The 13,491-nt window shown below is 44.1% G+C and overlaps 2 protein-coding genes across 3 annotated transcripts in view; one reads left to right on the forward strand and one right to left on the reverse strand.

Moving 5' to 3' along the window:
• Positions 1-13,491, reverse strand: part of LOC117151045 (MKRN2 opposite strand protein) — a 48,247-nt gene that overhangs the window by 28,094 nt on the left and 6,662 nt on the right. The window lies entirely within an intron of this gene.
• Positions 1-13,491, forward strand: part of LOC117151042 (protein eyes shut) — a 35,284-nt gene that overhangs the window by 13,456 nt on the left and 8,337 nt on the right. Inside the window, exons 3-5 of the mRNA XM_033318256.1 lie at positions 1,282-1,434; positions 1,642-3,968; positions 9,686-10,038. Coding sequence (XP_033174147.1) covers positions 1,282-1,434; positions 1,642-3,968; positions 9,686-10,038 — 2,833 coding nt within the window. The remainder of the gene's footprint in view (positions 1-1,281; positions 1,435-1,641; positions 3,969-9,685; positions 10,039-13,491) is intronic.

Consider the following 13,491-nt stretch of genomic DNA (forward strand, 5'->3'; position numbering starts at 1 on the left):
TCATACGCAGCGTTGCACTGGCGCAAGCTCAGCCGGAAACGAATGGGGATTACCTCCCCCCCCCCCCCCCCGAACTTTTCTCATCGCCCGTGGCAAAAGATTGTCTGTCTGTCTGACAATTGCTGCCTTTTGGCAAAACACTGAGACCAAGTCAGCGTCGCTGCAAGTTGTTGAGCAGAAAATTGAAAAGTATTTCCCGGCATTTGTAGCTATTGTTGGCTGTCAAACTAGATACCCCCAGCAGTGCAGATTGCTCTATCCGAAAAACTGAGCATTTTGCTTAGAACTGTGGGAATTCCCTGCTGTTTGAATAGAACTGTGCTGCTTGTTTTTTCCTGAGCAGCTTTAAATCGAAGCTGGCCTGCTGGAATAATTGATTGTACTATAAAATCAAAATAATATTAGTTTTACAGAAAATTCCTTAATAAGGTACAATAAATAAAATAAATAAAACATAACATATTTAGGTGCAAATAAATTTGGAAAGAGTAGTTCCTTTGAGTTCCCTGTAGTCTATTTCAACCATTTCGCACAGAATTTGAAGGACAGCTCCAAATTTTTGGCATGTGTGTTCTATACCCAGTGTTGTGAGTGTGCGTGTAAATATCCTTTTGAATTGTTTATACTGCTTGCAACCAAATCAGCACTTGTAGGGTTTCTTTTGATTGCCATTGATGCGCTTGTATTGAAAACTTTTCACTTTCTTATTTTTCATTTTGGGAATAAAAAGCAGAGAAATTGATTGAAGGAATAGGAATAGGATTGAGGCGGAAAAAAGAGAAATATCCGTTGGCAAATACAATGAAAGGTCATTCAATTGCACTTCAATTGTGCGCACTTGTTTCAAACGTAAGTGCAAAGAGAAACTGATGCTGAATGCAATGAAGGGTTATTTGAGGGCCGTAGGAAATATATAGAAATAATTGAAATAAATTCCTTTCTACCTCGGTGATTAATTAAAATTGCCTAAGTATTTGTCTAACTTTTTCCTTCGAAACATATTTCAATTAAAATTCATGCATAAAACCGCAAAGTTGAAACAATTAGTCGTCGCTGAAATAGGTTAAAAGCCCATTGCGGCTGGCAAAAAATAATTAAACCTCAAACCAATATCAATATCAATATCAGGCATAAATAAATGAATTCCATCTGCAAAGAACTTTTTCCTGCATATTTCATATTTCTATAATTAATATCAAACATGACAGTGGGTGGCTTTTGACCTTCAGACAAGTCGCCTGGTTGCTCGTATTCATATCCTTTCATTCGACTTCGTTCCAGGATCCAGCTGCGAGGAGAACGTCGACGAATGCATGTCGAATCCCTGCCAGAACGGCGGACTCTGCCGGGACAGAACCAATGGCTACATATGCACCTGCCAACCAGGTTACCTGGGATCTCATTGCGAACTGGATGTCGCTGTCTGCGAGACAGGTGAGTGCGATTCGGGATGATGAATGGCCAGAATATGGTGAATGCGTCGGGCTGTCACAGGCTGAGATTTATTTAGCAAATAGAGAAGGCATTAAATGGAATTTAGTGTACAGTGCTCCCACTATTTAATCAAATTTATTTAAACAATAGTTGAGTAACCATAATTATTCACTTATTTAATTTTGCGTATCTCTGTATGCTTTCTAGGAACTGGTGCTCGTTGCCAGCACGGAGGTGAGTGCATCGAGGGTCCTGGTCTGGAGTTCACCTGCGACTGTCCGGCGGGCTGGCATGGTCGGATTTGCCAGGAGGAGATCAACGAGTGCGCCTCGTCGCCCTGCCAAAATGGAGGCGTCTGCGTGGACAAGCTGGCGGCCTATGCCTGCGCCTGTCCCATGGGATATACGGGCATCAACTGCGAGGAGGAGATCCTCATCTGTGCGGACAATCCGTGTCAGAATAATGCCTTGTGCTTGATGGAGGAGGGTGTGCCCACGTGCTATTGTGTACCAGACTACCATGGCGAGAAGTGTGAGTTCCAGTACGACGAATGCCAATTAGGTCCGCGGTGCATGAATGGTGGTGTTTGCATCGACGGTGTCGATACCTTCTCCTGCTCATGCCCTCCCCTCTTGACCGGCATGCTCTGCGAGTGCCTGATGGTGGGTGAGGAGTCCTTGGACTGCAACTACACGGCACCGGCCACGCAAGCTCCGCCACGGAGAACAACCACCACCTCCACAATGGCTCCACCCACAGTGAGGCCCGTCACTCCGCCGGAGACAACGGTATCGCCATCCAGAGTTTCAGAAGAGGTGGAGATTATAGTAGTTACCACATCTGCTCCCGCGGAAGTGGTCACCTCTGTGCTATCCCCTTCATCCTCTTCTTCATCGTCTGAGGAAGGCGTTTCAGTGGAGATTAGAACACCGACTGTGGCGCCCCCAGAAAGCGATAGTCATAGCATATCCGTGGAGCAAACTACGGCTGTTCCAGCACAACCCGAACCCGAGTCCGAACAAGAACCAGAGCCTAAGCCACAGCCTGAATCGGAGTCGGCGTCGGAATCGGAATCGGAAACGGAGGAGGAAATAATACCGGGAACCACAGCGCGACCACCAGCAAGCAGATCCTCCAGTTCTTCGGAGGAATCTCCCAGCATCTTCACCACATTGCCTCCGTTGCCGGGAAAGCCTCAAACGTCTGCGTCGTCGGAAAGTTCCGGAGAAGTGGTTACCTCCGAGGAGTACACCACTGTGCCGCACTTCGAAGTGAGTGGCAGCAAAAGTGAAAGTGGTAGTGAAGAGGTCACCACTGTGCGACCCACCGGAGCACCGAGTATCACCATTTCAGTGGACATCACCTCAACCGGAAGCAGCAGTAGTAGTTCGGAATCAGTGGAGGTGTTCACCACACCAGCTCCCGTTTTCGTGCAGAGAGTGACTACGATCGAAACTAGCATCTCCATAGACTATGTCACACCCACTCCTCTGCCGGAAGACACCACCCGGCGGGTGGTGCCGGTGCCCAGGCCTACATTTGCCCCAGAGCCACCACTGGATGTGGTGGAAACGACTGCCTCAACGCACCACCTTTGGACAGAGGTGCCAACCACGGCGGCTCCCTTCTTTACGGAGTATCCGGCGGAAGTGCTGATCACCACACATCGAACGAGTGCTGGCAGATTCACCACAGTTCAACCACCTGCAGGGGTCACCACCACCTCACCCACTGAGGACTCATCCGTTGAGTTACCCACTCCGCACACGCCCCAAATTGTGGTAACCATATTGGATTCAAATGAAGCCATACCTGCGCTGATCACAACCACTGGATCCCCGACAACGCACCATCACCACCACCGTCCGCACCACGAAGCCGAAGGAACCACTCTTCAGCCTCTCGAAGAAGACGAGCATCACCATCATCATCATCATGACGAGTTCACCACCCCACAGCCAGTGGAAATAACTACGGGACATCCTTTGCAAACAGAGGACCTGATTGGAGTGCAGGAACCTGCCGTGGTGACCACAGAGGCTCCCTTTGTTCCAGCTGAGACAACTGTGGTTCCTGTGGTGGTGCCCGCTACGATTGCACCACTTGGAACTGCAGCACCACCAGCCACTGTAGCTCCTGTTCCTCCAGCGACTACCGCTCCTCCGCCTCCGCCTCCTTCCTTGGCTACAGAGCCACCTACACTGCCACCCACTCTACCCCCTGTTACCCTGCCTCCGGTAACCCTGCCGCCACCCACGATACCACCCACTCCTCCATCCACACAATCCGCACAAACTTTACCGCCACCGACGTCGGCCATAAATGTTTACACCACTCCCGATGGACCACCCACGGCCTCCCAAACGAAGCCATCGGTCACGGAGAGCAGCGAGGAAGTGGAGGGCGCCAATACGGTCTCCACCGGCGGAAGGGGATCCGGCGGAGTGCCCGAGGAGAAGGCAGGCGATGTCGATTGCATCAAGCTGGGCTGCTACAACGGCGGCACCTGCGTAACCACATCTGAAGGATCGCGGGTAAGTGGCAATTGAATAGGAACACTCTAAGAAATGTATCCCAAATGTTACTTTAGAGCAGGGCAACAATATAGTTCGATCTGAGATACTTTGCTTTCTGCATACTCTTATCCATTATTTTATGGAATCTAAGTGTTTTTTCCTTCCTTAACTTTTCATTACTTATCCATCAATTGAATATTGTTAATACGAATTTTCTCCAACTGTAGCCAGACTCAGTAGGTCAATCGATAGGCACCCCAGCTCTTTGGCACCTTTACTAAATCGAGTTGTTTGTTCGATGCCAAAACAACCAAAAACTAGGCGAAACGAGGCATCCTACGGAGCGGATTGTGTGAGCAGTCAACTTCACAATTTTCAACCCCATTGAGTTGCTAATTGGCCGAGTTGGAGTTGAGCGCCTCCGGGTTCCAATTCCGACTATCGACCATTAATAAGTCATTAAATATGCCAGCCAGAGCTGCAATTGCCTAGGCAATAGGTAAATAGACCAGGTAATTGGAAAGGTATTTGGAAACGAAATAAACCAATGCCCTTAAGAACGTAAAAAGGTTTCAAACTTTTCATAGATATGTCCAGTTATTGAAATGTACTTTTCAAGTGGGAGGACAGTTCAAACTATTTTCTTTAGCAAGTGGAAATAATGACATAACTGCTTGAAAAGTACTAAGTTTATTAGTGCAACATAATATCTAAGCAACAACTCATCACTGGGTCGCCTGTCGCCTGGTCCCAACTGAGCTCCACTGTAAATACAATTTACAGTCCGTGCAATCCGAGAAGCTTTAACCCTTTAATAGGATACTCGGCAAACGAGGGCATTAGCATTACGTACGTACTCAACTGCCACACCCACGGGCGATGCACTGGCGCCAACTAAATTTGCAAATTGACAACCTGAAAGGACCTCACAGCTGCCCACGTTCAGATGGAGATGCAGATACGGGTCCTCAGATGTGCTCCACTTATACATAAATAATCACGTATTTGGTGGGTCAGGAGTGGAGGAGGAGGAGGCAGTACTTGTAAGCAGATTTGCCCAGCAGATTGTTGCTAGGCCAACAGGGAGTGAAATAATCGAAATTCTAGCTGGCTGCATGTGGAAATTATTCCAGGACAATTTACAAGGATTAAATGTAATACTTTCTAGCAAATGGCTAAAAAAAGCTATAAAAATCATAGAGCTACTTTTGTCACCTCATTCTCATTCGAAATATTTCGAAATAGTTCGAAATATTTTTTGGCACATTTCCGGTGAAAACTTGTGCAACCGAGCCATTTCCCATCGCTCTGTTCTCGTTTTGTCTTCCATTTTTGGAAGCAGAAATGCCAATTTCTCTTGTAAATGAATACTTAAAACCCTTGGAAATAACAGAGGCATTAAATAGAGGAAATTTCCAGGTATAAAATCAGACAGCAAATAACAAAATGCCAAAGAAAATGTTCGCCGAGCGAAAACCACAAAAGCCCTCCCCAGTTGTTCCAGTTCGGCCAACAGCCAACAATGGCAGGCCTGCCAAAGTGTGCCTATTCAACTATTTATGAAAATACTTGTGGTAATTTTAGCCCCTCCCGAAAAAAAAAGTAGCAAAAAGCTCAAAATATGACCGAACTAGGGAGCAAATATCGAATTTTTGGGCCTCGACTGCAAAACTGAAAGCCATTAGATGTAACAAGCATGCATGTAAATTTTCCAGGGAGGCACGAAACTAATTTCAAATGCCTGCAAATAACCGGAAAATTGTTCTCAAATGATTTCATGATAGTGTAATATCTGTTTTTGTTCAACTTTCGGCTGGAAACTGATAATGGCCAAACGTGGCCAACCATAGATTCAGAAAATCGGTTGAAATTCGTTTGGGCCATTAAGTATTAACAAGCTCAACAAATTCTCACCAATTCTCTCATTTAGTATGCATCCCCCTTTTTGAAGGTCAAAGTGTATCTCAATAGCACAATCAACAACACACCACAAACACTATATATACAACCATTAATATGTCAACATGGACTCCACGGTGGCCAAATTAGTGGCACCACATGCAATTTCAGTTTTTTTACGACCGAAACGTGAGGCCAATATGATCTATAGTACAAATAAAGTTAAAAAGGGTGGATATCATGGATGTTTTTAGACCCCCTTACTATACAGTGTAATTAACTAAATAGTTTTAGATACTAGGTAAAGATAGGAAAAGGAATAACTTGCTTAGTTTCATGCAGCACTAGTGCAACTAGCTTATTCTTCAGACCCACTTAATGAGTTGGCAAACCCAGCTGGCAATTTATTTACAAACTTTACTTGCTGCACACGTAGATCTCCAAAGTGTACCTATGAATCACAGGAACCCGCGCACAAAAACGCGGAAAAGCCGAGGAAACAGGAAAAGTACAAGGGATGAAAAGCCACCACATGTGGCCAACATGCTAACAAGAAAAAAATTAAATTTTCATAATAAATTTAGCGCTTGAGCGAGTGACACTACACCGCAGGATGAATATGTTGTTGTGCGACACACTCACTCACACACTCACTCACACACTCACTCACACACTCATTCACACACACACCCACACACTCACTCACACTAATGCAGCCGAAAAAAAGGTGTGAGCGGAAATTATTTCACAGAGCATATGCCACTTTATTGTTGCCAAGTAATTTAACTAACTGAACAAACACTCACTGCATTCACACACACACTCACATTTGTTCGCTTTCAGATTCACCATTCTAATGCACTTAAAAAACAGCATTAGCAGCAAAAGAAACCTGTGAGTAGGTGCGTAAAAGTGTGCAGAAAAATTAAAATTTTAATATTACATTGCAAACATCCTTACAAGTGTGACAACCCTAAGATATATTTTGAATTGAAGGACTATGAGCAACTTTTCCTCAGTGCTCGTTGATTTGCCATCTCGCTCTCCGTGTCGCCTTTTGCATTCGTATAAAGAGACAAAAAACAGACTGGCAGAGCGACAGACATACACTTACATATGTCAGCTGTCATATTGGTTAGGCGAGTGTGGAAAATGCGGGGGAAAGCGCGGGAAAACGGGGGCGTGGCATGGGCGAAGTGCAGGCAAAGTGGCACTCGCACTCGGCGAAAGTCACTCGTAAAGTGGCATTAAGCACATTTCAAGTGCTACCCCGCCGAGTTTTTGATTTTGGAAAATGTTTGCCTGGCTTCTGAGCACCCCCCTCCCCCCGTCCCACGCCATTTTCCACTCCCTCGCCCAATTTTCCCGGGGCTCAGTGTGTCTACTGTGTCTGCATTGCGTTGCTTTTGCCACCGCCAATGCCACTAATGAAAACTTTGTTGAGCCCTTTTAGGCTCCTCCATCACCGCCACATGTCTCCCCGACTTAATGCATCCTCCAGGGACTCGTTTCCCATTTCCCAGCGCTATTCCCCCAGCCAGTCCCCCTTCATCGTCCTTTCCGAGAAGTGCACTTCAGTCAATCAGGCCATTCCAGGCATTTGCCCGTTGACATTTCCATTGGCGTGTTACAATTAATTTTCATCTGGCGAACGCAATGAAATGCAAATGTGGGAAAGGGGAGGGGTGACCAAGGATCTCGGAAAATCTGTGGGTGTAATCACACTCCTGGAATTCAGGCCTTTCAATTATATAGTGATAAACCAACTTAATTCACCAACAGCTTTTCCACAAACCATTCACTTTGAAGCACTTTTTAAATCAAAATAGCATTAGAGTCTGTAAATATCCATCTATTTTTCAAATATATATATTTTTTAAATATAATTTAATGCCGAACAAAAAATTAAATATTTATGAAAAGAAGAGGTCATAGGTCAATTGACTTAATTTCCATTCGTTCTGTTTCCCTACCCTTTAAACTAAAAATAAAAAGGGCATACGTTAACAATTAAAATCCTCTTAAAATCTTGAAATTTAACTGCCAGAGAATATTCATAATGCCCTTCTTAGACCAGACTCATTTCCGTTTTCACTCCAACCACACGTATTTGAATCTTAAATGTGCCACATGTTCTCCCCTGGCTCATTTTCGTTACATATTATTTCATTTTTTTTGCTGGCCAACATTCATTATGCGCCAGCCAAATGCCGCAAGGTCAAAAGCTTTAATTAAAATGTTTCCTGTTGGCAGGGCACATGCGAGTGGAGGCCAACAAAAAGAGAGAGCAAACAGAGTCGGCTAAAATGGGCGAAAACTAAATTCAGGCCAGTGGGGCCCTCGATACTGAGCACTCGCCCACAGTTCCCATTTTTCCGACTTTTCCCCGAAACCCACACAAGCACAGCCTCATTTGTCTAACAAGAGCGGCACTAACGCGAAGTTGGCCAAACAAAAACAAAGTTCGCGAATAAACTGCCAGCAAACACTTCAAATAATTGTTATGAAGGCTGCCTGCGCCTTTGCTGCAAAAGAAAACTTTTTAATATATCTTTTCAAGGTCAGAATTGGCCCAAAAGTATGCTATGAAAAGGTGATATGGACTGGCATCCTGTGATGGAAAACATCATCGCAGCAGGAGGCGACTTTTTTAATGTTTTACACCGACAAACGAAGCGTGGGAATAAAAACAGGAACAGCGGAATTTCGTTGGTAAAAAACCATTGTAAGCTGGAGCATTTAACACTGTTTTGGGATTTGGTTTTTTCGTTGAACAGCAGGGAAGTTGCGAAAGGGTTTTCATTTCCGTGTCGCGCTATTAAAGCCTGGATAATGTCCTTACAGATTGAAAGATAAGCGCCAGACAGGCAGGATAAATATATAGCTATTCCAGTTGTATAAACAATAAAATAAAATTAGAACTTTAAGTGGCTAAATTACAGTAATTTCTATGTGACAACCTGTCTATGCATATCCAATTAATAATACTAGTAGTTTTTTTTATACAAAGCCACCAATTTGTGGTTATCAACGGTAATTTAAAACTTCTGCTTTTGATGGCGTATATTTTTTAGGTTACAGGTGTGTACGCAACTTCTTGAGAATACTCCGCCACCATATGGACAACTTCCCATTAAGAGGTTGTCAGTTCACCACCCCCACCAAGGGCATTGTCCACCAACGTGACTGTTGCGCTGCTCTCCCTCGTTCCCTCCGATTTCCCGGCACTTAATTTGCTCAATTTGAGGGGCGGAGTGGAAAAATCGGGGAAAACTTTCGGCGGCTCCTTTCGGTTTTTACCCTTCTCCCGTCTCCCGACTCCTGTTTTTCTTGGCCCGCTTGTTGCAGTTTTCTGGCTCAGTTTGCACTTGCAGGCGTCCCTTGGTGCGGCATAAATTATGAAAGCCAGAACAATGGACCAGTCCAAAGGGAAGACGAGGACATAGTCGTTGCCGCGCAGAGGCAAAAAGTTAATTCATATTACTTTTCAATTTATTGGCATTTTTGGAACGTGCTTTTCTTATTGAAAAGCGACCAGAAGTCGTCGCATTTCCGAAGGAGTGTGGCCCGAAATTAAATTAAAATTGTTCAAGTACTTTCCCAAAAGTTGTAGTGCAAAGTTCGGGCTGTAAATATTTTGTAGCAACTCAAAAGTATGTGCGTCCTAAGTAAGAGAAATACTTGGTTAGCTATTAAAATAAGGATTTTTTGATGAGTTGATATCACTATAAAAATAGGAGCATAGCGTGAGCTATTATCTGTGAATAAATTTAATGAAAATCCCCCTTGACTTGAAGCCATGTTATATTTATAACATTCCTTACTATTTCTTTCAGTGTGTTTGTCGCTTCGACCGCCAAGGACCTCTTTGCGAGCTGCCCATTATCATCCGGAATGCCGCCTTCTCCGGCGACTCCTATGTGTCGCACCGCATCTACAAGGACATCGGGGGCCACGAGTCCTTGGACGCCGTCCTGCCGATGCACATCCAGCTGAAGGTGCGAACCCGGGCCACAAACGGGCTGATCATGCTGGCGGCGGCGCAGGGCACCAAGGGTGGCCACTACATGGCCCTCTTCCTGCAGAAGGGACTCATGCAGTTCCAGTTCTCCTGCGGACTGCAGACGATGCTGCTGAGTGAACTGGAAACGCCGGTGAATACCGGCCACGAAATCACCATTCGAGCTGAGTAAGTGAAAAGTGTCGACCGCGGAATGCAATTACGCATGTACATGCACTGGGAGAAAAGCCGCGAAATATTCGAAATCTAGACCCCTTTTCCTAATTAACTTTTGACCCCAATCCCAACCTAAAGGAGTATTACTGACCCATTTTGTTCAGTGCTGGTGCAAAGGTATGTAAGTGCGGGTCACGCCCCCAACTTGCGGATGATTAAGGGGGGCGGCATGTTAATTAACTTTTTAAACTGCGCACGCGGCAAGGTGGAGGTCAGCATATGGGTCAGTGTCAGGGAGCAGGCGGTTGGGTCAGGACATTGGCCATTAAACGCGGCCCCGTCGAATCCCATTTCATCCTCCGTTCGTCCGCAGAGGCCACAAATTATAATGCTTCAAGTGTAGAATAAATTGCACTTTTTTTTAGATCCTTCTCTGCGCGGATCCTCCACTTCCCGCCCCATTTCCGCTCGGCCATTTGCTCGAACATTAAATCCTGCGGGGCTTCCACTTCTGCCATCCATGCGTAATTAGTCGGAGATTTTTTCTGGCTGGCTCTTCTTTTATTTTTGCTCGGTTGAAAAATTTAATTTGCCGCATTTGCTAACGGGATGAGCGGGCGGACTCGTGCGTAATTAATCGTTTAACTAACATTTCCTGGCCAAGCTGGACAAAAAAAGGCAGCGACTTAAAAGTTATTCAAATGTTTCCACTATCGCAGCGCATTACATTCGCAATGGAAAACAAAGTTTTAATGAATTTCGGCTTGCATTAGTTGTAATTTAGAGAGCATTTTGAGCAGAAATAACTTTTTCAAACTTTCAATAATTGCAAAGCAACAATTCTATTCTATTATAGTTTTTTAACAAACTATTAGTTCCTTGGAAGCCACTTATAAATCAATCAATCCTTGCTTTCGACCTGTGGACTTTGTGTGCTCATCAAAAAGCGCTGCAATATTCAAATGACCGCCACTTAGAGTCGTCATTGGAATTGGAGCCGTAATCACTCAATTGTCCATCGTGAAAATGGGTTGTTTACACTTCAGTTGTGGGCAATTACTTCAAAATTGCCATCAAATCGATGGGTTAAACGCATATGGAAAATCACCAAGTAATCGCTTTTGGCCAGTACAACTTGCCGAAGGCCAAAGTCAAATCTGGGAATACGCAATTCCCGGGGCGAATCAAGGATAGATGAATCGCTGGCATAAACAGGACATTAAGGAATAAATATATATATATGCGAAAGTAGGACAACGAGTGGGCGAGACGGCTAACCGTATAAATAATTTACCAGAGGGGACAAAAAGCGAAAGTGGGGGACACTTTCACATTTTACGACTATCGAATCGACCACAAATTTACTTTTTAGCACTTGGTCCCTGCTCCGGGCGATCCAATGTCCGATGTTAAGGACCCTATCGTCCTATATATAGGTGCACCGAAAGAAATAATCCCTTAAAATGTTTCAGCAAATAATAATAATAATGATATAATTCATAAGCAAGTTTCACATCATCAGAGAAATTGGTCTATAGTTGTGTCAAATGGGTTTATTCCGTTTAGAATGTATTTTAATCTTCTTTGTGCTAGTTTTTTCCAGTGCTGCTATATTATATTACTTTCCTTGCCTCGGTTTCTGGGGTGTTGTTTTTGTGTTTTGGTCTGGCGAGTGGATTTACGAGCAACAAATTTATGTTCGTTGCCTATTTTTATTTGCCTTGCGTGCTTAATCGCCCGAGCCGAAGGAACAAAAAGGACCTTTTCGCCCAGGGCAGTTCGATGACGATGATGAGGACGAGGGCCTTCGATGAACTATAGTTTCCCTTTGGGGGAAATCCACCCAGTAGGGAGGACTCCACTCTCTAATGAGCCTAATGCCCGGCACAATTGACATTTTACTTAAGGACCTACATCGAACTGGTGTTGCGCACAATTAGTGTAATTAGAAAGCAATAATACTTAGCATTAGTCGAGCCTAATTGCGGCCACATTTCTTTCCGCTTTCGACGGGAATTTCGTTTTAATTATGGCGAATCGGACTAAAAACAATTGCCGACTTAAGTTCATTAATTAGGATCGCTGGAATGGAGTTTCTTCGCAGCTTCCGCAGCCAAGAACTTTCAAAAGCATTCAATTGGCCGTGTCAATAAATTATATTCAATGATTTTCCACCCACTCATACCCGGGAAAATTAGCTTCCTTTCAATGTAAACAATGCTAATTTAATTTGTTGTTCAGTCAAGTGCAGCTAATTGAACTTTAAACAGCATTGAAAGGAAGTTTGGATTTTTGGTTTCGGCTCGTTAATGGAACTATAAATTGGAGGAAGTGGTAATTAATTTAAAAAGTATTAAATTAATGGGCTTCGGAACTTCTAAGTGGGCTGAAATATGGGTGGTTTAACCTTGTAAAAGGCAGCAATTGCTGCGAAAACTTAATTCAACGAGGACAATGAAGTATTTTTAAGTAAATGTCAACAAAAATGCTTTTGAAACTATACAAAAGGAAAATCAGAGCCAAATACATTTTACACATGTTGTAAAAACTAAATGCAATCAGGAAAAACTTTTTCCATCTGGCCAGCATATGGGAAACTTTTTACAGCTTCATCCAGCCATCATAAAATAACAATAAAATATGCACCGGCTTTCTGGCATTAAAATATCTACATTCAAATGCAATAAACGCGAAGATATGAATCCCAGTTCGTCCATCGCCAAACAGACATCATCCCAGCAAAAAGAAAACTCCTCCTGCCTCCCATCCAACAAGGAATAAAATCAGAAATACTGCGGATGAGGCCTCAGAACAAAGCCCATTCAAATAAAAGCAGGTGACATTCGACCAAGCGGGCCAATAAAAACTGGCGGCCCACTCGCTTAAGGGGCGAAACAGGCACCAGTTACCCCATCCGATCCTTTGCCTCCATCACATCAAAGGACCGGTAAAAAATTCCATACCAGGGCAGGCGAAACAAAAATTTGACAGTCGATTGACATTACAGGCAATTGCTGGGCGGACGGAAAAGGACATGGCCATGAAACAGTGGTGCGGGATGAGGCTTAATATCAATTAAAAATATTATCTTAAATATTAATCCCAACGCGTGAGATACTGATAATATTGAATCTTTCATTTTATTTTTTGTATATTTATCTATCCTTTTTTTTTGATAAAGTATCATGTAAAATATTTTTGAGATTTTTCGACAAAAATCAAACCACTGTAAATGAATATTTGGGTCCTGCGAAAGTTGCCTACGCTGAAAGGTCAACTGGCAAAAGGTAGCCCAGGATAACAGATTGCTGGCCGTATCCTTTTTTGGGTGGATGAGGGAGTTCGCGGGGCAGGGCGGCGGATTGTGGTGTCATAAATATTTTCACGCATCGGCATGTTGGGAATTTCTCCTTAAAAGTCGTCCCAAAAGGCGGGAATGCAGGGAGTGTCGCCCCCGCGCCAAAG

Source organism: Drosophila mauritiana, chromosome 2L, assembly GCF_004382145.1.
Source record: "Drosophila mauritiana strain mau12 chromosome 2L, ASM438214v1, whole genome shotgun sequence".
Lineage (NCBI taxonomy): Eukaryota > Metazoa > Arthropoda > Insecta > Diptera > Drosophilidae > Drosophila > Drosophila mauritiana.